This window comes from Sceloporus occidentalis, unplaced genomic scaffold (genome assembly GCF_023333645.1).
Source record: "Sceloporus occidentalis isolate IW3139 unplaced genomic scaffold, rSceOcc1.0.p SCAF_4, whole genome shotgun sequence".
NCBI classification, from domain to species: Eukaryota; Metazoa; Chordata; class Lepidosauria; order Squamata; family Phrynosomatidae; genus Sceloporus; species Sceloporus occidentalis.
The window spans coordinates 104,277,738-104,304,134 of NW_028316984.1; the positions used below are offsets into that span (position 1 = coordinate 104,277,738).

Sequence of the window (26,397 nt, forward strand, 5' to 3'; positions counted from 1 at the left end):
TCTCTATTTCTTAGGTTGCCAATCTGTTGAATGGATCTGAGCCTATATTCCTCCCCCATCACAGAATATAGCCCTATTTCTCAGATGAAGTCTTCTGGGTGAACTCTTAGCATTTAAAGGTTGATGTATTGATAAGGAATTGAGACAATTGGATTCACTTAATTCTAACAGCCTGCTCTGTAGATGCTTTCTGTCCACTATGGGATTAATTACTGTAGAGGAAGTACCATATTATCTTATACAAGAGTGAGTCCCTCGCCCTTTATTGTAACTTTCGTCTGCCAATTTATTAGTGTAATGAATATTTATTTGCTCAGGCCTGCTTTGCTCAATTATTCTGTCATTCTTAAACTTGTTTGCTGATAAGCTTATATCCAGACATAGTGATTTTACTCAGCTCTTCCTATCATTGTGAAGGTGAATTCACCAAGTGTTGGATTGTTAACCCACTAATAGGAAATGTGAGCTGGGAAACATGCTAGCATTGCTAGCCATTACAGGAACACTATGTTTCTCTTATCCTCAAAAGTAACACATTCTGCTCTTAACAATAATTCTGACTAATTCCAACCATGCAAACTGAGAAAACAACCTCTTTGACTAAAGTATATATTATTAAAATATATATTATATATTAAACTATGGGAGGGAGGGAGGGAGGGAGGGAGAATGATGTATACTGGAGGCAATTCCAGTATTATTATTTTTGTAAAATAAATTAAATAAGACTTGTGTGCAGCAAGATATATAACTATAACAACCCCTCCTTGGAAAATAAGTTTTAATACAGGTATACCTATGAGAAGGATAATTTGATATGCATGAGGTGCTGTGTGTTTAAGAGGTCTCTGTGGTTTCAAAGGTTTGAGTCCAACAAGGAATCACTGAATTTCTAATTACAGGCCTACTATTAATAGACCTCAAAGGAGAAAGAAGAAATTTTAATCAAACACATTCCTTTAAAAAAAAAAAACATGGGGTGAAGCAGACCACCCCAAAGGGATGGCATGACGCCTCCCCTGAAAGAGCCGGGTGGCCACCACGGCAAAAGCACGCTGCAGCCCCACTTCGGCATTTTGCTGCCACAAAAAAGAAGCAGCAAATGGCCACTCCTTTTTTTGCAGTGGCCTTTCCTGCCCAACCAGGGCTTTGTGGCACTGAAGTATCATGTGGCATCTAAATGCCACACTGCCACAGTGCTGTGAAGCTGGCGCACATGCAGTCAACCATGCAGCTTCCCAGTGGTGTGGGGGCATGTGTCTTCTGAAAACCACATGCCACACACCGTTGCGAAGCCACCGTATTGTGCTGGTCTGTACAGACTCTAAGATACAGCTAGATAAGCACTTCTGGAAATGTTATGGCTAGATAGACTCACAGTATTGAAGGTGGATGTGTTTACTACCAAATTATTTTTCTTAATAAATGTCCATCACAGTTTATTTCATCACTGTGTTGGCAAAATATACTAGCAAATGTTCTGTGATTAGGAAAAAAGAGCAAGGACTCCTGTCAACCTATAACCTATATGGGCCTTCAGGAGGGATGAACAAAGTACTGCCCCCAGTGCCATTTGTGTGGGCCTCACTGGTGGGGGGGGGGAGGAAAAACAATAGCTCCAAAATGCTTTTCACCATATTTGGAACCCCCCTAGGATCTCTGGGGTCAAAATATTTTTTTGTTTGTTAAGATCTATAATTAATGCCTCCCTCAGGGAAGGCAGTTTTCCAGCCAGTTTAAAACTGGCTGTGGTTAAACCTATTCTTAAAAAGCTTTCCCTTGATCCTCTGGAGAATCTAACTATCGGCCGGTATCTCTTCTTCCTTTTTTGGGCAAGGTGATGGAGAGGGCAGTTGCCAACCAACTCCGAGCAGTCTTGGATGACACCGATTATCTTGATCCATTTCAAACTGGCTTCAGGTCGGGATACGGAGTCAAGACCGCCATGGTTGCCTTGGTCGATGATCTCTGTGTGTGCATTGACAAGGGAACTGTGACCCTGTTGGTGCTCTTGGACCTCTTGGCAGCCTTTGATACCATAGACCGGGGTAGGCAACCATTTTGAGCCAGGGGCCGGGTTGCTGTCCCTCAGACAACTGGGGGGCCACGTGCTGGGGGTGGGGCTTCCACCCTCCGGGGGCGGAGCCGCATGCCGGGGGCGGAGCCTTCAACCAAAGGGAAGGGCTTGGACACCCGTCCCAGGCCCTTCCCTTCGGCTTTTCCCTTCGGCCAAAAGGGCTCCAAGAGGCCCTTTCGGCCAAAGGGAAGGACTTGAGCACCCGTTCCAGGCCCTTCCCTTTGGCTCTTCCTTTCTATGTTTTTGCTATGTTTTTACTTGTGACTTGCTGTGTAGCATTTTTATTGTTCCTTTGTTTGTTGTTACCCGCCTCGATCCAACAAAGGGAGAGGCAGGATACAAATAATAATAATAATAATAATAATTGTTATTATTATTATTATTATTATTACAAACATTTTCCCCTCAAAATGTCCTCTGGGGGCCAGGAAGACTCCAAAGCATAGGAATACCCCCATGTCCCTAAATGGCATTTGTAAGAAAAAAGAAAAGAAAAAATTATGGGAGCAGGTACAGTGGAGGGTGTGGCCTCCTAGCCTTCCACAATTGCATACCCCTGAGCTATAGGATCCCAGATAGCACAATTTCCTCTCTTTTCCTCTCCCCTGCAATCTCCCATACCACTGATTCTAGATGCTTTTGTAAAATCAGTTTGGGGTATGTTTGCAGGACTATGGGAGAAAAATGGACTGCTCTGCTCCAAGATAGTTGATAAAGAATGAACAAAATTTTTATCTACAGTTAGCCCTCTGTGTCCACAGATTCTGCATTCACAGATTCAACCAACCACCAACCGAAAATTTACAGAGGGAAAAGATTCCAAAAATCAAATCTTGATTTTGCCTTTTCATATAAGGGATGACATTTTACTATGCCATTGTATTTAATGGGATGTGAGCATCCAAAGATTTTGGTATTCACATGGGCTCCTGGAACCAAACCCCAGCAGATATTAAGGACCCACTGTATAATGGGAAGTTATTGTTCAACACTTCTAAGTCATCAGGATGATTAGTAAAATGACTAGTAGTAGTTAAAGTTGAAAGAACAAAGTATGTTATGCAGCACTTGGGAAAAACGAACGCTGATACTTACCCGTGATACGTTCATTTCCGGCAGACAAGGGTCCTAACATCCTGTATTCTGGGTTAGCTCCTCCCAATTTGCTCCTGTAGGCAGGGACAACAGAACAAAGACTGCCCCCCCTATATAGGGAGGAGCTAGTTTTTTGTTTGTTTGAATTTGGATTACAATGCCCAAATCCATCAGCCAACATGGCCTCTGGCCTTGTGGACAAGGGGACTCTGGGAGTCATACTGTATTTCTTAAACTCGAGTTTTCTGGCACTGCAGTGAGAATGAACCAATGAGTTTGAAAGAACACCATGAACCTAACTGTAGGTTCAGCCCCCTACAAGACATTGTTGACATAAAAGTACTAATGTAAGATACTTACAAAATTTGAAATATGGTTATAGGGTTATATAGGAGTCCAGATGAGAATTAGAGAAAGCAATATCAGAAAATAAAGCAATTACATTCAGGGAAAGGCACCAGAGTCTGTATTATATCTAAATTTTAAAGATCTTTTAAAAAAATACTGTATATGATACCTTATTCTGCTCAGGTTGTGCAAGCTATATGCAAAATTATTTATGGTGGTGATAGGATACAGTCCGTATAGGTAAACTTGAATCTTTTTTTAAAAAATGGTTCATACTGTAAAATACTTAAAAGATTACTCATAGTCAAATAGAAATGACTAGATATAATTTAAAGATATAGCTGTGTTCGTCAGTAGAATCGGTATATAGTGAGATCTACATACTAACTGACTAACTGAAAGAAAGAAGTTGGCAGCATTGAGCTTTCATAGACTAAAGTCTAATTCCCCAAATGCGTCTGAGGAAGTAGACTTTAGTGTATGAAATGTTGCCAACTACTTTCTTTCAGTTAATCTCAAAGGTGCTACAAAATCTCTCTACATACTCAGTATAATTTACCACTAGATCACTGGGTAGTATTGTTCTGTACTGTAAAATGTACCATATTCTCTGATAAAAAAAACAGAAAAAGTAATCACACATTTATTGATGGCTATAAAACTGGCTGTAAATTGGAAATGGAGGAAACTAGATCTTTTTATTATGAGAAAAAGAGTGGTTGTTATTAATGTGGGACTTGCTTTATAGATTTAATAGAGCACATCTATAGAGGTGAGGAAAGAGGAATCCTAAAATCAGTCCCTCAACTCTGTTAACTCTATGCAGCCAGGTTGGGAGATGACTGGAGAGATTATATTCTTCCCTATGAAACAAAATAGCTTTAGGAAACAATCCCTTTTATTAATACAAGTGAAATTAATTAATTTCACCAGTTCCAAGACTGGCATACTTGTCGGCCTTTTGCAGGGGAAGAGTGTATGGAGAATGAGTAGGCTACTGAGTTAGATCCTATATTTTCATTCAGAGTTTGATCAGACAAAGGCTGCATCTACATTAAAAAATTAATGGATTTTAACCCTGCTATAACTCAATGTTAAGGAATCCTGGGATTTGTAGTTTTGTAAAATATTTAGCCTTCTCTTTCAGAGAGCTCTGGTGCCACAACAAAGGATGGAGACATTGTCAGGGATGATGGGAGTTGTAGCTCTTCACCTCTGGCTCGAACTCACCACCTTGTTACGCACCGGCGCTGACCAGTTTTGGCCAGTGGTTAAAGCTTTGCTCTAAAGCAGCAGAGTTACAGAGAATAGGCTGAAGACCCTGACAAACTCTCCAAGCCTTCTCACTCTTGCTTCCACATAAGTCTTCACACTTCTTCAGGATCCAGCTGGCTCTTGTATCTTCACCCAAGACACCAGACAACTCAGTAGTCTTATATAAAAGATCTACTTTATTCTACTATATACAGCTCCAAAACTATCCAACACAACTCCTCACTACTATCCACTACTACCCACAAAAAACATTGGGATTCATAGCCATTATTATAGCCCTTGGAAAACACCATCCACTCTTGTCAGTTTCCACCCAGTGGGCGTGTACAACCACTTTCATTGGTTCTCTTGGTTCATCCCACAATTAATGATTTCATCATCTCACCTTGTCCACTTTAACAATTCTCAGGTGTGTTCAATTATCCACTTTGCATTTCTGTCCTTGGCATTTAGGACTTGCTAATTGCATTACCTTTTACACCTGTGTGGCTTCTAATTGCTTTTGCTGAGTCATCCTGACTCTCACATACATGTTTTATTTCTTTCACTGTACATCCCATGTTGCATTTTCCTTAACAGACATGACATGTTAAAGTGTATTAATTTTGAAGCGTGTCAGTAGCCTAAGTCAGGGACTGTATCTCTCTCTTACTCCCAAGTCTTTAGAGTTCTGCTGATATTTATCTCACACCAACAGATTAGGGATGTCTTAGTTCCCTAATTATTGAAAGTCCCTTGACACTGGAGGTTCATGGTTCCCTAGAACAAAGTCCCTAGACTTTGGGGCTTTTCTGTCCAGTATTAATGTATGATTAATGTCCAGAACATTAATGGTGGGGCGAAAGACACTGAAGGACAGACATTTTTTTAATGTGTCAGGCTCAAGAAGAATTTAATGCTTGATTCATAAATGCATTTGATCATTACAAGCTAGGAAAATCCATGTTTTAAAGAAAAGCAATGACACTCATTCCATTGGGTGGCTAGTAGTATATGTTGGAATTTATATTGTTTTGATTCTGTGCTTATCACAAACAGCTCCACCACTGTGGTGATGAAGATAAAAACATTTAAGGGAAGTTGTTGCCAATATTCATAAGCAGAAGGTTGCAGAACATTTGCAGGCAGGCTGACATGACATGCCAGCTATTGCAGATTAATAGAGACCAGACAGATGCCAGTAAATATTGTAATAATGTAAATACACATATGCAGGAAACTTGATTTAACTATAACCAGCTGGCACAGAATATTGCAGCACAGTGCAAAGCTTTATAGCATGCTCTGTAGACCATGTTCTGCCTCATGCCAGACCACAGCAAAAAGAATCTGGCAATTTACTGTTCTTTGCAGAAATATGTCCTGAGGGAGGGAAGGGTGAAATGATTTAAAAACTCAAGGCTCATGGGTACAGTTCCGATCATGGTTTGTTCCTACAACAGATTCTCCTGGCCTACATACAAGTTAGTGTCAGAAAGTGCTGACCCCACTGGTAAACCACAGCTGCTCAATAAAGAGTCTTCCAACTCTGGACTCACTGACTTCATCCACACAGCAGTGCTGCCATTTTCCAGGGAATTCCTCAGTTTCTGGGTAATAAAAAGCCATTCCGGGTAATTTCCGGGTATTGGAAATTATGGGGAATTTCCGGGGAATCAAACTTTCCCATTGGGTAATCCTTTCCGTTTATGGGTAATTATACCTTCCTGCTCAGTCCCACCCCTTTAGGCCCCCGTCCCGGTTGGATGGGAATCATAGTCCCATCCATCTAATTGCCCATCCAAAACAGAAGAACTTAAACTACATCCCCCAGCCAGCCAGGCCATATATGAGGCCAGGTCCAGACCGTCCCCCAATCCAATCTATGACACTGAGCAGCCTTAGCCAATTGCTCTTCTATCCAATCCTGCCCTACTTCAGTCTGCTCCCTCAGATGCATATATAATATTTTTGTAGAGTAATCTTTTAGCCCCTTTGAAACTCCCTGCAAGAAAGGAGTTGGCAGAATGAGCTTTACTAAATGTAAGTCTATTTCCTCAGGTAATAATAATAATAATAATAATAATAATAATAGACCTCTTATAGCCCCTTGGAGACTCACTGCAAGAAAGGAGCTGACAAAATGAGCTTTCCAAGACCTAAATCCACTTCCTCAGGTGCACTTGGAAATAATAATAATAATAATAATAATAATAATAATAATAATAATAATAGAAGAGAGATCTTGTAGCACTTGTGAGACTCACTGCAAGAAAGGAGTTGGCAGCATAAACCTCCCTAGACTTCCTCAGGTGCATTTGGATATCATAATAATAATAATAATGGGGATGATGATATAGAGAGATCTTGTAGCACCTTTGAGATTCACTGAAAGAAAGAAGTTGGCAGCATGAGTTTTCCTAGACTTAAGCATACTTCCTCAGATGCATGGGAATTATAGTTTATTGTGACACCAGAGCTCTTTTGCACAAAACTACAATTCCTAGAATTCCCTAGCACTGAGCCAGCAATCTCAAACTGGATTATTTCTGCAGTATGGATTGGATCTTGAGGATTTTTAATTACTAAGGTCCAAAACACACTGCAGAAATAATCCAGTTTGAGACTGCTTTAACTGCCCTGGCTCATTGCTAGGGAATCCTGGTAATTGTAGTTTGTTGTGGCACCAGAGCTCTTTCTGATAGAGAAGGCTCAATGTCTCACAAAACTACAATTTCCAGGGTCCCCTAGCACTGAGCCAGGGCAACTAAAGCAGTCTTGAACTGGATTATTTCAGCAATGTGTCATGGACCCAACTCAGGCTGCATCTTCACTCCAGAGACAATCCAGTTTCATACCATTTTAACTGTCATGGCTCCATGCTATAGGATCCTGGAATATGTAGCTTGTAGCCACTTTGAAGCAGCACCGGCAAAATTTTGTGCCAAAAGAAATAGCTTTAAATGTTTGAAAGGGCCCAATGTTATTTTGTTAGTTTCGCTGCCACAAATTAAGGTGCCCTGGCAATTGTTGTGTGAGGCATTTAGCCTTGTCTGTCAGGGAGCTCTGGTACCCCAAGAAGCTAGAAATCCCGGGATTCCATAGTATGAAGCCATGGCTGTTAAAGCGTTGTCACACTGGATCATTTCTACAGTGTGGATGCAGCCTAAGAGTGCATCTGCATTGTAGAAATCATGCAGTTTGATGCCACTTTGGCAGTATCTGCAATGCCAAAATGAACCAGTTTGACACTGTTTTAACTGCCATGGACCAGTGCCATGAAATCCTGGGAATTGTAGTTTCTTGTTGCACCAGAGTTTGCTGATAGAGAAGGTTAAATGTCTCACAGAAATAGAAGTTCCCAGGATTCCATAGTACTGAGCCAGGGCAGTTAAAGGGGTGTCAAACTGGATTATTTCTGCAGTGTGGTTGCAGCCTAACACGTTTTTGTTTGGCACAAAGCTTCCTGGACCCCCTTCATGCCAAAAGAAATATCTTAAAAGTATTAGAAGGACTGAAATATTCTTTGGTTGGTTCAATGGTAATTTTGAGCGTTGAAATACGTAAATTACAATTATTTTTATTCAATTAGGTTTACGTTTATTTGCAAAAGATCCACCATGTTATAACATTACGGGGACTTTCCGGGGATTTTGACTGAATATTCCGGGGAATATTGGGGAATTCCAGGGATTTTGGGAAAACATACCAGGGAATACCTTCGAGGCAACGCTGCCACACAGGCTTATCACTGGGTCCTCCTGGGCAGGAAGGAGGCTTACTATCTAGTGATGTTTTGATTAAACAAGTTACAATGGGCTGTGGGAGGATTTACTTGTAGTTACAATCGTCATTTAAGTTAAATACATTATAAACATTGCATCTTGGAATGTTATACGGTAGACCAGTGGTTCTAATCTCAAACAGTGAGGCACAACCCCCAGTAGGATACAGGAGTTGCTCAGGAGGATGCGGGACTTGGAGGTCCTGGTCCCTCCCTCTTTTCCTCCTCCAAACTTTTTTGGATCTGGAGGGGAAGGAAGAAGGGTGTTTAGAGTAGCCAGCTCTTCCTGAGGAAGGATGATGAGGAGGAGGAGAGTGGGGAAGCTCACTGGCCTCTAGTGGGAACCATCCTGAGTCACTGTTTTTTCTTTCCCCACCCATCCCATCACCGATCTGAGAATGAATGTTTTTGTGCTACTCTTTGTGCAAGAGAGTATGTGTGTGAGTGAAAGAAATAATGAATCTGATGAAACAGAAATAATGCAGTTTCACATCACTTTAACTGCCATGGCTCAAGGCTATGGAATTCTGGGATTTGTAGTTTTGTGAGATATTTAGCCCCAATCAGAGAGCTCTGGTGCCAGAACAAACTACAAATCCCAGGATTCCATAGGATGACAGTTAAAGCAGTGCATTATTTCTGCAGTGCACATTCAGACTGGATGTGTACAGTATATAGCTGTGAGCACTGGTACATGTAAGCGTGGCTGTGTATGAGGCCCTCTTCAGACCAGACATTAAGGCTGGCCTGGGGGTGGAGTCAGGGCATCACATACAGATGACGCATGCCCTGACTTCACCCCCAGGGCACCATGACACCGCACACCGCTCCACATGGGGTGGGGTGTCATGGCATTCTTCTGGTCCGGTTCCCCGGCTTTTTATCCGGGGATAAAAAGCCGGGGAACCGGACCCTCCCGACACGCCCCCTCTGCCTCACGCCGGACGTCGTCGTCGCCTCGCCACCGCTGGACTGTACCCCCTTGCCGGACGGCCTCCTCCCGGGGTTTTTTCGAGCTGCGGAGCTGCGCAGCTGCGCACCGCCCCCGGGAGTGCCGCCCTTGGACTTGGGGAACATCCCCGCTTGGGACCGGGACTGTCTGGCCTTGGCGTTTGGCGGCCAGTTGGGCGTGAGGGCCCTTTAAGGACCATCTAGGGGGAAGTTAGGGAGGAGCCCCGCTGGTGAGAGCGGCGGGGATAAAAAGCCGGGGAACCGGACCCTCCCGACACGCCCCCTCTGCCTCACGCCGGACGTCGTCGTCGCCTCGCCACCGCTGGACTGTACCCCCTTGCCGGACGGCCTCCTCCCGGGGTTTTTTCGAGCTGCGGAGCTGCGCAGCTGCGCACCGCCCCCGGGAGTGCCGCCCTTGGACTTGGGGAACACCGCAGCTGCGGAACTGCGCAACTGCGCAGTTCCGATTAGGGCGTGGGAGGGTTGTGTTAGCCCGGGGGAGCATGAGGATGCCTATAGTGGCTGCCCTCTGCTCCATTAGCTGCCATAGAGGGTTGGGGGGAGGTTAGGGACGCGGGGGATGCCAGGGCCAGGGATGACATCTGGGAGAGCGGAGCTCCTATTGAGGTAGTGTGGGGCAGGGGGAGGTATGGCGGTGGGAGAAGGGACTTGCGTTCCAGGGGAAGGCGAGATAGATGCGTTATATCTATCCCACCTTCCTGTCCCCCTCCCAACCCCAAGGACCTGAGGGTCTCTCCAACCGTGCCACAAACCCTGTCGCTGCTCCTGTGCAATGCCAGGTCTATTAACAACAAGTCCCACATCCTCCATGACCTTCTGGAGGACTCTAAATGTGACCTGGCTTGCATTACCGAGACCTGGCTAGGGCCTGAAGGGGATGCTGTGTGGGCTCAGGCCCTGCCTGCTGGGTACTCGGTGAAGGACCAGCGCAGGTTAGGTGGGCGGGGGGGTGTGTGGCCTTGGTACATAGGAACACCGTGTCCCTCACCAGGAACCACGTCCGACAGACCTCCTATATTGAGTGTATTTACCTGACCCTAAAGGCTAGGGACAGTCTAGGGATTCTGTTGGTGTATCGGCCACCCCGTGCATTAGCGGACTCCCTTAACGAGCTGACACAGCTGGTCGCTGAGCTGATGTTGGAGACACCCAGGCTTCTTGTCCTGGGTGACTTCAACATCTCCCTCACGGCCAGCTATGTTCTATCCGGTGCGGCTCGGGAATTCATGGAGACCATGGCGTCCATGGGCCTGTCCCAGCTGATACAGGGTCCTACGCATTGTGCGGGTAATACCCTCGATTTGGTCTTCTGTACGGATGCGGAAAATCCGTGGGTGGAAATTGCTAAGATTTCCCCCGTGTCATGGACGGATCATTTTCTGGTAGAGGTGAAAATCAAGGCCTCTACCCGGATCCCTCCCGGGGGTGGTGGACCAGTTAGGATGGTCCACCCTCGAAGGCTGATGGAACCTCAGAGGTTCCAAGAAGCCTTAGAGGGGCTCACGGTTGGAAATGACGGCGACTCTGTTGATGCCCTTACCGGTATCTGGAATACCGGTCTTTCTGGGGCTATACACAGAATCGCTCCCAAGCGTCCTCTCAGGCCCGCTTCCAATCGTAAGCCCTGGTATACGGAAGATCTCCGGGCGAGGAAGCGGGTTCTGCGACGACTAGAGTACCGTTGGCGGAAACACCTTCGCTTAAGCGACAAGACTCTCCTAGACCGCCTGTTGAAGGACTATGGAGAGGCAATACGAGCAACAAAGAATTCGTTCTATGGTGCTCGTATTGCGTCCGCGGAGTCACGTCCGGCAGAGTTGTTCAGGGTGGTCAGGGAGCTAACTCAGCTCCCTCCTGCCCTGAACCAGATCCTTGAACCTTCAAAGGCCTGCTGTGACCTTTTTAATGACTTTTTCGTGGATAAAACTTCTCGCATAAGCGAAGGTCTGAACGCCAATGTTAATGCAGAGCCTAGGGTAGAAGTGTCCAGAGCCTCCGTGGACTGCGTTACACTGGATCAGTTTGAGTTGGTGAGTACCGAGGATGTGGACAAGATCCTCGGAAGTGTTCGGAAAACGACCTGCTCTCTTGACCCCTGCCCCTCGTGGTTAGCGGCCCAGGGGGGACCGGTAGTAACGACATTGCTACACCGGATAATTAACACCTCTTTGAGGGATGGGCAGTTTCCATCGGATCTAAAATTGGCCATCGTAAGACCGATCCTAAAAAAGCCCTCCCTCGACCCCCTGGTACATAATAATTATCGGCCTGTCTCGCTGCTACCATTTTTGGGGAAGGTGATCGAGAGGGCGGTTGCGATCCAGCTTCAGGCGATCTTGGATGAAACTGATTATCTGGATCCATTTCAAACTGGCTTCCGGGCGGGTCATGGGGTTGAGACGGCCATGGTCGCCTTGGTCGATGATCTCCGTCTGAGCATCGACAGGGGAAGCGTGTCCCTGTTGGTGCTCTTGGACATCTCAGCGGCTTTCGATACCATAGACCATGGTATCCTTCTGGGGCGCCTGGCGGAGGTTGGGATCGGGGGCACTGCGCTCCAGTGGTTCCGGTCCTACCTCTCTGGGAGGTCCCAGATGGTGCAGCTGGGAGACGTGTGCTCCAGCGAGCGGGCCCTTAAAACTGGGGTCCCTCAAGGAGCCATTCTGTCTCCCATGCTATTTAACATTTACATGAAACCGCTGGGAGAGATCATCCGGAGACATGGGGCGCGGGGTTATCAGTACGCTGATGACACCCAGATCATTTTCTCTATGTCTCCGACTGATGCAGTGACCGGGGATGGCGTCTCTCCTCTCGTGGCCTGTCTAGAGTCAGTAATGGACTGGATGAGGAAAAACCGACTCAAACTAAATCCAGAGAAAACGGAGGTACTAGTGATAGGTTCCCCCGGTCCGGGAATGGCGGTGGTTCCACCTGTCCTGAACGGGGTCACGCTCCCTGTGAAGGACTCCGTGCGCAGTCTGGGAGTGCTTCTTGATTCGTCGCTTCATCTAACTGCTCAGGTGAATGCGACGGTCAAGAGCACCTGTTATCAGCTTCGGCTGATCCGCCAGCTGCGCCCATACCTAGACCGGAGGGACCTAGAAACTGTTGTACACGCCCTGGTAACTTCGAGACTGGACTTCTGCAATGTACTCTACATGGGGCAACCCTTATACCAAACTCGGAAGCTTCAATTGGTACAGAATATGGCAGCCCGGCTGGTCACTGGTGCGACCAGGACCAGCCATATAACACCTATACTTAAAGATCTTCACTGGCTGCCTATTCGCTTCCGAGCTCAATATAAGGCGTTGGTTATTACCTATAAAGCCCTAAATGGCTTGGGCCCAGGATTCCTGAAGGACCGCCTCTCCCCGTACAATCCGCCTCGCACCCTCAGAACATCTGGGCAGCAATTGCTGAAGGTGCCAGGGGCTAGGCTAGCTTCTACTTCTAGGAGAGCCTTTTCTACAGCTGCCCCTGCCCTCTGGAACACGCTGCCCACCGAGCTCCGCTCATCTACTACCCTGGCCCAATTTAGGAAGGACCTCAAGACCTTCCTATTTAAGCAGGCATTCCCCGACTAAACATCCTGTGGGCCTCCCTCCTCTTCCGTGGCCATGAGGACGGGCTAATGGGGCTTTTTATTGTTTTTCTTTGTATTGGTATTGATGCTGCTGTTGGATGTTTTAACCTGTATTTGTGCATTGTTTGCATTTGTAAGCCGCCCTGATCTTTTTGGAAGGGCGGGATATAAATAAAGATTTTATTATTATTTATATGATGCAGCGCCAAAGGAGAACTGCCAAGCCACGGTAGCACAGGTATGGTGCCCTTTCCAGGGCGCAAAAAGGAGCTGCTTTTTGCAACTCCTTTTTGCGCCCTAGAAAGGCCAGATTGGGGCTGTGGCATGAGGTTGCTGTGGCCTGGATCTGGCTAGGAAAGGGGCGGTTTCTCAAGCCCCTAGGACAGTATATGTTAAATGTACATAAGTGTTAAGTATTGAATTTATTTAAATAAAACTCTTAATTTTAACAATGTTATTTCCTTATAAAATGTTAAAATATAAATATACATGAATGTGTGAATGTAAATACACATTAAACAAACAAAATATTTCAATTCACATACCATGTTGGGTGGGGGGAAATAACATCTGCATGTAGATGTAACAAGCATAAAAAGTTAGAGAACCACTGATTTGGACAAGCAACAGAAAATGTTTTCGTTCAAGAAAACATAGTCCTATACACATTTAGTCTGAAATAAATTCTACTGGGTTCAACATTCCAATACTCTCAAACACAACTTTAGAAAGTTACAATTAAAATAATGAATACAATGGCATGCTGAAGCCATCCACTACTTATCAATGGAAAAATTCACAGACATAACTGTGTTCATCTGGAATATCAGCATGTAAAGGCATTTTATGGCACCTTTGAGACTAAAGATGTTGTAGCATAAGCTTCCATAGACTTGGTCTACTACCTCAGATGGTAGGATGGTCTGGGACTCACAATTTTTTCTTTCTTTTTAAAAGCAACTTTCCAAGTTCTGTTTCCAAGTAAACAAATAATAGCATTGCAGCCTTAATTAGTTACGCTTAAATTTCAATGGGACTCAATTTATTCATGATTAACTTTTCCCATTGATTTCACTAACAGATAACTGCAGTTTCTGGTCAGAACAAACTTAACTCAAAGATGCACCAGATGTTAGAAGTTAACATTAGACACATGTCTCTTCTGTAGGCTGAACCCTCTTCTGATGACTGATCGGAGAAATCTCCCAACAGAGAAATGTGTGACAGAACTACTCCGCTGGTTAAGATCTGCCAGCAAAAGTACCATAAAGGGAGCAGAGAAAGGATGGAATACAGAAGAGGTGCGTGACACCAGATGCAAACCTCCTCCAGCCAAGGTGCACAGCCACAAATTTAGACCAGTGTAAGCATAGTGCTAACGCTCCTAGTTTGGAAGGGGTTTAGATTCAGCACAGTTCCCAGGCCAAGTGTCGGGACCCAAACCATTATTATAACCTTAAGGCTAAAGTTCAAATCACACACAAACAGTACTCAATGTTGACATAGACCCAAAGCTGCTAGTTATGAATAACTTAGAAATGATGATTAGTTATACAACCTGTCTAATTGAGGATTCAGTTGCTTAATTAAACGTTTTAAGCATTGTGTCCTATGTTTGAATCGAGAGCCAGTGTGCTGTAGTGATTTGAGTGTTAGACTAGGACACTGGGAGACCAGGGTTTGCATCCCCACTCAGCCATGGAAACCCACTTGGCGACCTTGGCCAAGTCATACTCTCTCAACCTCAGAGGAAGGCAAAGGTAAACCCACTCTGAACAAATTCTGCCAATAAAATCCTGTGATAAGGTCACCTTAGGGTCTCCATAAGTCAGAAATGACTTGAAGGCACACAACAATTACTACTACAACAACCTATATTTGAAAATATTTCCTTCAGAGAAAGGATGAAAAGAATTGGATTTAAAGCCATAGAAAATTAGGACAGTGGCCACTGCCAATGTCATTGGATCAACATTTTACAGCCAGCTAAATATCTTCCATAAATATTTCTTCTAAAAAGAAATATCAGGCCTTTATTCCAAGCTGGTGTTCATTATGCCTATACCAACAATAAATCTCCTTTTTTCTCTGTTAATGTTGCAGTTGAAGGAGTTGCAACTGAAGGATGTTGAAGTGAATGAGGAAGTGTCAGGATGAACTTTTCTTAAACAAAAGACCATATCACTGGCAAAGAAAAGATAAAGTCAGTTGCTGAAGCACAGTTTAGACAGACATTTCTCAAGCAGAAGCCAACAGCACAATTCCTACAAGAACCATCCTGCTGTTTGATAGTTCTACAAACTTTGCATCATTTTTTAATACCAATGTAGATTCCTAGCCAAAGTCTTCAAGAATAGAGATTTAGTCTATGAGTAGCACAGCGATGATTGACCAAGTAATCTGTTTACAATAAGACTATTCAATGAGGTTCGAAAGAAATCAAGACCTCTTGTTTGCATTCTGTGAATGACGTGTTTGCTCTATCAGTCCATTTACTTTTCACTTAATTGTTTCTTTCTGGCACACCTGAAAGCTTTTTTTACAGCAGAGAAACCTATTCAGAGTTGCACCAAAATTATTAAGTTCTCTTAAGGCTATTCTGTATGTCATAACAGCTTCTTACCGACAATGTCTTCATAGGCGTTTTCTTCTAAAGTGCTTTTAGATCCAAACTTGTGCTGGTTCTCAGTACCATTCTCACTTGGAGAGGGAGGATACAAGGACTGGAGGCTTGAAGCATCTTCAAACTCAAAGGATTTTCTAGAGTTGAGGTAATAATAATTTTCTGATTAGAAGTGCAGAGTACTTTTAATATGTAGAGCAATTATAACAACATTCAGTTTTTTCTTTTTCAGTTTAATTTTTCAGGATTTGTCATAGACCAGAACCTGGATGAGTCAATTATACCATTATGTAATTTGGCACAGCTTTTCTTCAAAAGGTGACTACACAAAACAGCTTGTGACCAAGGGTAAAACACTGATTATATTAACATCTGTCTGATGATATAGTGCTTGGAGAATAGTGCACGAGAACTACACTCTGCTCTTCCTTCTTTTGACAATGTAGGAATTTTGCATTGGTGTATAACTGTAAGCCAGTGGTAGCCATATTTGGGTCTCCAGATGTTGTCATGCTTCAGCTCCCCAAAGTCCTAACTACTGTCCATGCTGGCAGGAACTTCTAGGAGTTGAAGTCCAACAGTATCTGAAACACAAGTATGGGAGTCAATGTTGTGAGTGGTCAGCATGCTTTCTTCTCACAATCTGCATCTCAAGTGCTCCACAGACTTCAGACAGCAACTCTGAGCTGAGGGATCTCCCTCAAAGGGCTTGCATTCCTCAGGTTTATTAAGCACAATGCAGGACATATAAAGATATCTGGTTTCTGTCAGAATAACTCTTTTGGAACTCTCCCGGGTCCTGATTGTATTTTTTCCTTGTTAGGTGCTATTCACTTCCTGCTGCTTATTATACGTTTCCTGCTTCCAGCTTATTATCCCAAGCCTCACTCAACATTTCCACAGGTCTCAGCTAAAACAACAAGGTACATCATCTGTCATTCCTCTTGTTGCATCCATGACACTGAATGTCACTGATGCAACTACAATAAAGTTTACTCCCTGGCTATATCAAACAGAATGAAGCTGCTTTACACAAAGGTACAAAGAATGATTACGACAAGATACAATCACTGCTTGGTTTAACAGTATCCAAAACCAGTAAATTCAGCCTGTAAATTCTCAAATAAAGCATCGTCCGTAAAATAAGGTGTATTACACTGTTAAAATGCCATTCAAAATTTCTGTCCTTGCAGAGATTATAACTAAGGTTCAAGGACACACATACAACTAAGCTATCCATCCATTCTTTGCCTGTTTAGAAAAACACAAAACTTATAAAGATTTGAAAAAATCCCAGAAACAGGTGATTCTGCAAAGCAAATTCTCTTAAATAGTCTCCACCCACCACAATATTTTATCCTGTCAAGCTGTTCTAATATTATAGTTAATATAAAAACAAGAAAGTACCCAGGAACATCCAGTTTCTAAGGTGTACTCAAAATATTGCTTAGCAACTCTGAGGCTTTAAAACTATAGACAATAATACATCTCAGATTCAGTGGCCTGGATTCAAAGGCCTGCAGGCAGAGTTCCACTTGCACAATTTCTCATTCGTGTACACACAACCTCTTGTGCACAACCCAAAAGCCACTCCTAGGGTTCCAACTACTTGTTATGTTTAATGCAAAGCATGAAGTCTCCTTCCTTTCTCAGCGGCATCCTCTTCCCCCCGCCCCACACCTGCCCACAATTGTTAGGAAGGATTTGTGAGGAGTTAAACCACTATGTAGTGCTACAACATAAGCCGGGAGCGAATCAGCAAAAATTGAAGACTTTTTTTATGCAAATACAACAAGCTTTTTAAATCCAAGCCAGAGTATCTTGAAAGTTAAGTACACTTTCAGTTACCTTTTTATGAAGAAAATACTGGTGCTGGATCTCACAGTACCACTGAAATCCCACCATGAAATGATTGCAGATGTGGGGAGGAAATTCCCTTTTAACTTTTAACCACCAGTGCAAATGTATTTAGTCTATTCTAAGCAGTGAATGATCACAGCAGCACCTTTAAAAGTATTTATGCATTCTACTTCTTCTACCCACTTAGAAAATGTCCTTCAGAAGTTAAAAGCTTATACAGAACTTGCAATGACTTCCATTCCATATTTATAAAGCACTATGAAATTAATCTTTAGAAAAGAGATAAAAATCATCAGACATGGGTCTGTGTCCTATGCACTTACACCTTCTCTATGACTATTGTATATTCAAACACATAGCTTTTTGGCTGCTTCATACAATACTATTTTACTTATGTGTGCACTTGCTTATTATCCCTCCAATAGAAGATATGGTCAAAGCTGTATGCATTCTGCAAATTCGTACAGGGATAGATTTAGTTAATGAATTCACAATTCAGCATCCTGAGATTCTTAAACCTCCTTTTAAAATTAATAAAATCAAATTTCTCAGAATTGTAAAAATAGTCTAGGCACATTCAGTGTCATCCCAGAGTGGGAGCCAACAGAGTTTCAAGCATGTCATGGCAGGGGTTCTCAAACAGTAGCATATGTATCACCACTGGGACAAACTAGTGTAGATGGGATGCAAGGTTTTTGTAACAGTTTAAAACTATGACACTGCTATTTTTCCTTGTTTGTGTTTAATACGAACAATACTATATTTCTGTGTCCTTTTTAAAAAAAATGATAGATATACATAACAACAGAATGTCTGCAAACTTTCTAAGTATCTTTCTAAGGAAAAAAAACTGGCCGGTGTTCTGAACAGGAGTCAGCAAGTACCTGAGGAGTGGTCAGAGTGGAAGAGCAGATGGATAGTCAGGCCAGGGCAGGCCAGGTCTGTCACCATTATCTGTGCATGGTGAAGGGAGAAGCAGTGTGTGTGTGTGTGGGGGGGAGGTGTCAGAAAGGCCAGAAGTCATTAGAATGGGTCAGAAGATAAATGAGCCAGCAAGGAGAAAAGAAAGTAGTTCAAAATCTAGCCAGTTCAAGAACAGGAAAGAGTACTGCCACTCAACCAGATAAGACAGTTGCCAGCACTAGGGCTGAGAGAGAACTGCCAGGATATTTATGGGCAGCTCCTTCAAGGCCACAGGTGTCTAATTAGTGCCTAATCAGGACAGCACCTATGACTTAACATGTGCTGGGATCTGCGTTTCTCTTTCCATCACTTAACAAAGGATAGGGGTGTGTGGTGCTTGCAAGCCTCTGCACAGTGCAGAGTCCCCAACTGCCCCAGCCTCCATTTCCTTGGACTCAGAGAGAGCTCCATTATCAGGAGCTGCACCTTCCTGGCAAACTTTCTCCTCCTCCTAGTTTGTCACCCATGGGGTCAGTTACAATAGCAGAATAGAGTGATGAGTGGGGGGTATGAGATATGAAACCAGGAGAAATTCTGTTGTAGGAGATAGTCCTTTGGCATACCGCATAACCAGCCTGAGCTGGTAAACTTTTCTTCTTTGGCCTACTGCTTTCAGAATCCCCCAGCCTTTGGGGGCTGTCCCTGGGAACCTGGACTGATCAAAAAGCCATTCCCTACCTTTTAGTCATGTGGCATCAAAGGCGTTGGTGTACCAGATGCCAAGCTCTTCTGGGGATTCCTGAAATAGCCAGCCAATTAGAGCCCTCTGTTGCCCTGGTCAGGTACTGTGTTTCTTGAGCAGACTTGAGAGATGAGATTTTCTCTCTAGTTCCCCCCAAGAAACATAAAAATATCCCCTTTGCACAGTTCAGCCTTCGTCTTTCATACCCTCCTACTCTTTATTCTCAATCTGCACACTTTGGTACAAATTTCATGTGGCCCTTGCTTTCAGACTATGAATCATTCATTATCTTCATTCTCTCTGCCTCTCACAACTTTATTGGTGATTGGGAACATTGGGTCCATGTTAGAGAGAAGGAGAGCCTGTATGCCCATCTTCTCAATTTAGGGAATTCTCTTAAGGATCTTGGAGGTGAAGCATTTCAGGAACATACCCACTTCAGACCTGTAGGAACAGCTTTACTTCCAAAGTGGCAAAGGAATAATGTATGGCTCTAACCTACCATTTTAGGCTTACCTCTCAGCAGATGACTGAGATTACAAATAATTCATCAACAAGTTGTTCAATGACTGACAAAAGAAAGCAACTCATTGAATTTTGTAAGAACAACCCTTTGTTCATCACAAACACTTTCTTCAATCCCCAAGGGTTATTTGCTCCCGCTACCAGTGATTTGTGGGCATACAGTACTTTATTTCCAGCAATGGTTCACATGCAATGTGTTTTGCTTCCATTCATCACTAGTGCCATAAACATAAGCTGACTTGTGTATTTTGTATGGTATGGTGGTTATAAATGTAACAAGCCAAGAAGTAAACAAGACATTATGCAAAATAAGCTTACGTGTGCAATTTTGTGTAATTTTTAGAACACATGGATTACCTTACTTGGATTTCTAACCTATCTGTTCATGAGAAAAAGACAAATGATACTGTCCCCCAGCAGAAATTGACAAAAATATGGCTGATCTCCTACAGACAGAGGCCAAGGACTATTGAGGAAACCTACGTATAATAATGACATTTGTTTTACTAAGTGTTTTACTAAGGAAAAGAAACTCTAAGAAGAAATAGGGTGGCATTAATAGTGATGACAGATGTTGCAAAAAGGATATAATGCAAAGTATGACTGAATAAACCCACTAACATAAACATAATCCACATTTATGCTACAACTATAGAGGCAGAAGAAAAAGAAACTGAAACATTCTGTGCTGGAGTGCTGGAGGAAATTTATCACATACCAAAACAGGACTTCTTGTTCATAGGTGAATGGAATGCAAAAGTAGGAAACAGAGCAGAATCAAATATTGTAGGAAAATTTGGCCTAGGATCAAGAAACAAAGCAGAAGAGCAACTCACTGAATTTTGTAAGACCAATAGTTTGTTCATCGTAAACACTTTCTTCAAGCAACAAAAGAGCCAACTGCATACATGGATTTCACCTGTTGGTGAATTCAGAAATCAAATAGACTGCATAATTGGAAAGAGAAAATGGAGAAGCTCCATTCTCTCTGCAAAAACAAGACCAGGAGCAGATTGTGGCACAGACCATGAATAAAGCTAAAGAAGAATGCTAAACAAACGATCATGCCAAAATACAATCTGGAGAACATCTCCATAGAATTTACAGATAATAACACACATACACACATATATTTGCATTATTAAGCCTAACTGACCAGGAGCTAGAACTCTGGAGTGAAGCCAGGGAGGTTGTCAGGAAGGAATGCAAAAAGCCTCTATCTGCAGCCAAGAAGAAAGCGAAGCCTCAATGGATGACTAAGGAAACTCTTCAAGCAGTAAAGGAGAGATGAAAAGCAAAAGTAAAAGGTGATAGAAATAGGGTTAGAATCCTGAATACAACTCTTCAGTGACTTGTATGCAAGGACATGGAGAACTACTGTAGTAATCAATGCAGGAAAAAAAGAAAAGAACAAAAGACCTCTTCTGCAAGATTAGAGAAATCAACAGGAAATTTAAACCATGAGTGGGGATGCTCTGCCACCAGCAGGAAAACACATTAAATGACCAAGTAGAAATAAAAAGACAATGGAAACAATACACTGAAGAACTATATACAAGAGCTGAAAGGGTGACAGATTCATTCAAGGAAGAACCTTTTGAACATGACTCTACCATTTTAGAAAGTGAAATGGAAGCTGTACTCAGAGCACTTGGGAGAAATAAACCACCAGGAACAGATGGCATACCAACAGTATGCACAGACAGAACCTGTTCTAGTTCAAACTAAAATCTGTCACCAAATATGAAAAACAAAACTAAGGCTCACAGATTGGAAACACTTAATATGCATTCCAAACCCCAAGAAAGAGGACACGGGGATTGCATTAATCATAGGACCACTGCATTAATTTCTAATGCAGGCAAAATTATGCTCAAAATTCTGCAGCAAAAACTTTTACCATACATGAAGCAAGAAATGTCAGATGTCCAAGCTGAATTCAGAAAAGGTAGAGGCATTAGGAATCATATTGCAAACATAAACATAATGGAGTGCACCCATGGCTTTCAAAAGAAAATCAGACTGTGCTTTATGGACTATAGCAAAGTTATAAATCACAACACAGAGATTGTATAGATCATGAAAAACTTAATGAAATGGGTATGCCTCAAAGGTTCACTGTTCTGATGTGTAAACTGTATACAGGACAAGAGGCTACTGTTAAAACAGCATACGAAGAAATGGATTGGTTTCCAATTGGCAAGGCAGTCAAACAAGGCTACATTTTATAACCCTATATGTTTAAGTTGTATGGTGAACATATCATACATAAAGCAGCATTAGACTCAGAGGAAGGAGGTGTGAACACTGGAAGAAGGAACATCAACAATTTAAGATATGTGGATGACATCATACAACTAGAAGAAAATAGCAAAGACTCTGAATAATTATTGAAGAAAGTCAAGAAAGAAAATGCAAAGGCAGGTTTACAGTTGAACATTACAAAAACAAAAATAATGATCACAGATGATTTACATAACTTTAAAGTAGATGATGAAATCTCAGTCATGAATCAGAACGGAGACTGTAGTCAAAGCATCAGCGGAAGACTAGGACTTAGAAGGGCAGCTATGAAGGAAATAGGCAAGATCTTGAAAAGTAAAGCTATATCATTGAACATTAATGTTAGGATGTCCATACCATTATATTTCCAATTTCTATGTATGGTTGTGAAAGCTGACCAGTGAAAAAAGCTGATAGGAAGAAAATCAACTCACTTGAAATGTGGTGCTGAAGGAAAGTTGTATGGATGTTGTGATCTGCTTAAAAGACAAATAAATGGGTTATACTGCAAATCAAATCTGAACTCTCCCTGGAAGCCAAGATGATTGAACTGAGACTGTGCTACTTTAAACATATCATGAGAAGACATGACTTGCTAGAAAAGACAATAATACTTGGTAAGGCAGAAGGAAAAGAGGAAGACTGCATTACAGATTCAATAACATTCAATTGAGGGAGCCACAGGCTTCAGTCTGCAAAACCTGAGCAGGGCTGTTGATGACAGGGTGACTTGGAGGTCTCTCATTTATAGGGTCACCATAAATCAAACTTGACTTGAAGGCAGTTAAGAACAACAACAATTACTAGATTCATAACCTTTGAGGGAAACATCCTACTTGTGTCAAATCCTGATTAGCAGGCATGAAGATTTGATTTTAAAGCAGAAAACAAGTGGCCTAATTAAACTTACATTCATTCTCTTATGAGAAATATTGCCTTAAATGGATGAGTAAATTTGTTAAACAGAAACAACTCTGCAATGTTGAAGATTATAGACAATAGCTTTCCATCTTTACCTATTTTGGGATTTTCTGTGAAAGCGTGACTCTTTCTTCTGTCTCCGGGTGACAGGAGGCGCAGGAGTCGACGGAAGAGGGGGAGGGACAGCAGCCAGAGGTGAAGGAGGTAGGCCGTTGCTTGATTTGCTTTTATGATTCTTGTCAGCTTCATATTCAAAGGTGCGTTTGGGCTTGGGTACAGGGTTTACCGCTGTATTCACCAGGCTCTCGGAAAGCAGCTTAGGTCCAGCAGAACCAACTGTAGGACTGAGTCCTTGAACTGTTTTACTGGTTTTCTCAGTCTCAGTGGGAGTCTCTGGATTACTCTCACAAGTACCAACATTCCCTGCTTTGCTATCATTTGAATTCTCAGTAATGCCCTCTGCAACACCCAAAGTCACAGACTTTTTCCTTCCTCTGTCAACACTATAGCAGCTACTCGGCAACTGAGGAAGACCCCTACCAGGCTGTTCTTTTAATGCCTGTTCAATTTTCTGTATTCTGTTTAACACAGCAGAGCTCTCTTTCCTAGCATTCCCCTTGAGAAAAGCATTGGAAGTCTCACTCCTGCTCGGCTTTTTTTCAAACCTGTGGCAGGAGTCTCGATCCAGGAATTCCTCCTCCTCAGTTTCTGGATAGGAGCACTCAGAAAATGTCCTGCTCATCCTCTGGAACCCTTTGTATTCAAAAGTCTTCTCACTGCAAGGAGAAGGCAACATGCTAGGGCAACCCTCACTGCCTGACCTATCCCCAGCATCTCTCTTGTCCAAGCATACACTCATTCTAGGGGAAGGCTCTTTGCGGCACTCCCATTCCGATATCTTCTGCCTGATATCGAGAGCTTGGGAATGGACGCTGACCCTGCTGAGAGAGAGGTTCCGAAGGTTCGCTGCAGTCCCCAACGAGAGAGTGCTCCGGGTCAGCTGACGGCCACCTACTACTTCGTCATCATGAGCCTCCTTGGGCACTTCCTTTTGGTCTTCAGTCTGGAAAAGAGAGAGCCTTTTATCCAGGCAGCCAATGCTGACAGCTTTGAGGGGGTGACTTGGAGATTCAGTGTCTGAGGGGGAAGTAGAAGTGCTTCTCAAGGTAACTCCCCAAGTAGTCTGGTCCTTGAGGTGGGACTTCAAATTGGAAACTTTGGTGAAACTGCTAGAGCGGCAGGAGTCCTCACTGTCACTTAGGGGATATGACGTTGAGCTTCTTGGCTGGCACAGAAGAGGTGGAGAGACTGACTGGCACCTGGAATTCAGAAGAAAAAAACCAATCAGGCACCTGGCTACCTAATGATTATTTACCCAAAGGTTTTTTTCTAATACCAAACTTTTCTAAGACTAAACTTAGGCCCGAGACAGGCGGGCAGGAAGCGCCGTCCTCGGGCCGAAATTAGGGTTCGGGAGTGTGTAGCAACCACACACTCCCAAACCCTAATACGGAGCGGCTGCACCATCATAGCGCCCCATCCATATGTTGGGGCGCCGTGCTTGCATCATTGACATGATACAGTGTGCTAATGGTGCACTGATGGTGGCGCCCATGCGTGCCCAAAAGAACCTGCTTCTAGCAGGTTCTTTTTGGAGCAGAGGGAGCCCATATGGTTTGGCTGCTGCAGGCTCCCTCCGGAGAAAAAATGGGAAGCTCCAGACCACCCCTTAGTTTGGCTGGTCTAAACTATTCAGTTTGTTACATGGGTTTCTAATGTTTAGGGCTAGAATAAAGCCCTTTCTTTTTCCTTTTAAAAAGTAGGTTGTGATACACAAAGCTCCACAAATCTTCAAAAGAAACATGACCAAGTTAGTTCTAATATTTTCAGCTATTTCATGCACGTCATAAACACCAGGAATCCTTACAACAACCCTGTTAGGTAGGGCACTATTACCTCCAGAATGTAAATATAAGGCACATTTACTCATCATGATTATCCATGGTTTGCATTAAAGACAGGTTTGCATTAAAGCACAGAGGAAGACGAAACAAACCATAGGTTGTCCTCTCCATTTCCAATTTATTTCTCTTCCATCCCTTTCATTTTAGGATGAGCACTTGGGAAATTAGTCAGGAGCAAGCCATGGTAGTAGGATGAAAAGTCATGAAAGCTATGTTTAAATAAGCCAGTATACATAAGGCAGCAATTGACAATGTGTTCATACTGTGATTTGTGGCTAATTAACAAGCCACAGCTGGTTAGCAGAAGCAGATTCACATGTCACAAAAATTCAGATTTCAACAAACCATATAATGACTTGTCATGACATGAAAAACTGGACAGTTAGTTTATGGTTGAGGCAAGATTTGAATTTTCTACTCAGCTCATACAATGAACTTTATTGGATAGTGGTACCGAATATCCCAATACCCCAAATTCTAAAAACTGAAGTGGAAGCTGCCCAGGGATGGAGATTTGTCCACCTGTCCTGAATGGGGTCACGCTCCCCCTGAAGCTCAGTTCACAGCCTGGGAGTGCTTCTGGACTCGTCGCTCCACCTTACATCTCAGGTGGATGTGACAGTCAGGAGCACCTGTTATCAGCTTCGGCTGATACGCCAGCTGCGACCCTACTTGGGCTCTGGTGACCTCTCGGTTGGATTTCTGTAACGCGCTCTACATGGGGCAACCCTTGTACCAAACCCGGAAGCTTTAATTAGTGCAGAATATGGCAGCGAGGTTGGTCACTGGATGCCCCAGGACCAGCCATATAACACCTGTCCTACAAGATCTACATTGGCTGCCCATTCGCTTCCGGGCGCAATACAAGGTGTTGGTTATTACCTATAAATCCCTAAGTGGCTTGGGCCCAGGGTACTTGGAGGACCGCCTCTCCCCATATAATCCGCCCCGCGCTCTCAGGTCGGCTGGGAAGCAACTGCTGAGGGTTCCTGACTCGTGATATTCCGTGACTGCACAGAGGGCGTTTTCTATCTCGGCCCCGCAGCTTTGGAACTCTCTTCCCGGTGAGCTCCGCTCGGTTACCTCCCTGGACCTGTTCAGGAAGAAGCTGAAAACCTTCCTCTTCCAATAGGCTTTCCCCCAGACGCTATGATATCTGCTCTCTCCCTGTTGCACCAGCACTTTAAGCTAGTTATTGTTGTGGTTTTAATCTTGTAATTTTTTACCCTGTTTTTAATAATTTGATGTATTGTTGTGATTTTTATATGGATACTGTTTGCAAATTGTACATTGTGTAGTACCCTTGTTGTAACCTGCTTTGATCTGCCAGGAAAAGTGGGCTATAAATAAACAGTTTATTATTTATTATTTATTATAATAAAGGAAATGGCAAAAAACAAGACTCCAGGAACAGATGATATTCCAATACAAGTGTTGCAATCCACGCTTACAGAGTC

The 26,397-nt window shown here is 43.3% G+C and overlaps 1 protein-coding gene across 4 annotated transcripts in view; it reads right to left on the reverse strand.

Moving 5' to 3' along the window:
* The window catches only part of LOC149314445 (DENN domain-containing protein 2B-like), a 228,540-nt gene that overhangs the window by 83,717 nt on the left and 118,426 nt on the right, over positions 1-26,397 (reverse strand). For 3 of the 4 annotated variants that reach the window (XM_089521130.1, XM_089521129.1, XM_089521131.1), the window contains 3 exons: positions 23,072-24,295; positions 22,490-22,531; positions 15,743-15,879 (listed from right to left, as the gene is read on the reverse strand). In XM_089521130.1, the coding sequence (XP_089377256.1) occupies positions 15,743-15,879; positions 22,490-22,531; positions 23,072-24,295 (1,403 nt within the window). The remainder of the gene's footprint in view (positions 1-15,742; positions 15,880-22,489; positions 22,532-23,071; positions 24,296-26,397) is intronic. The other variant, XM_089521132.1, reaches the window with a different exon arrangement.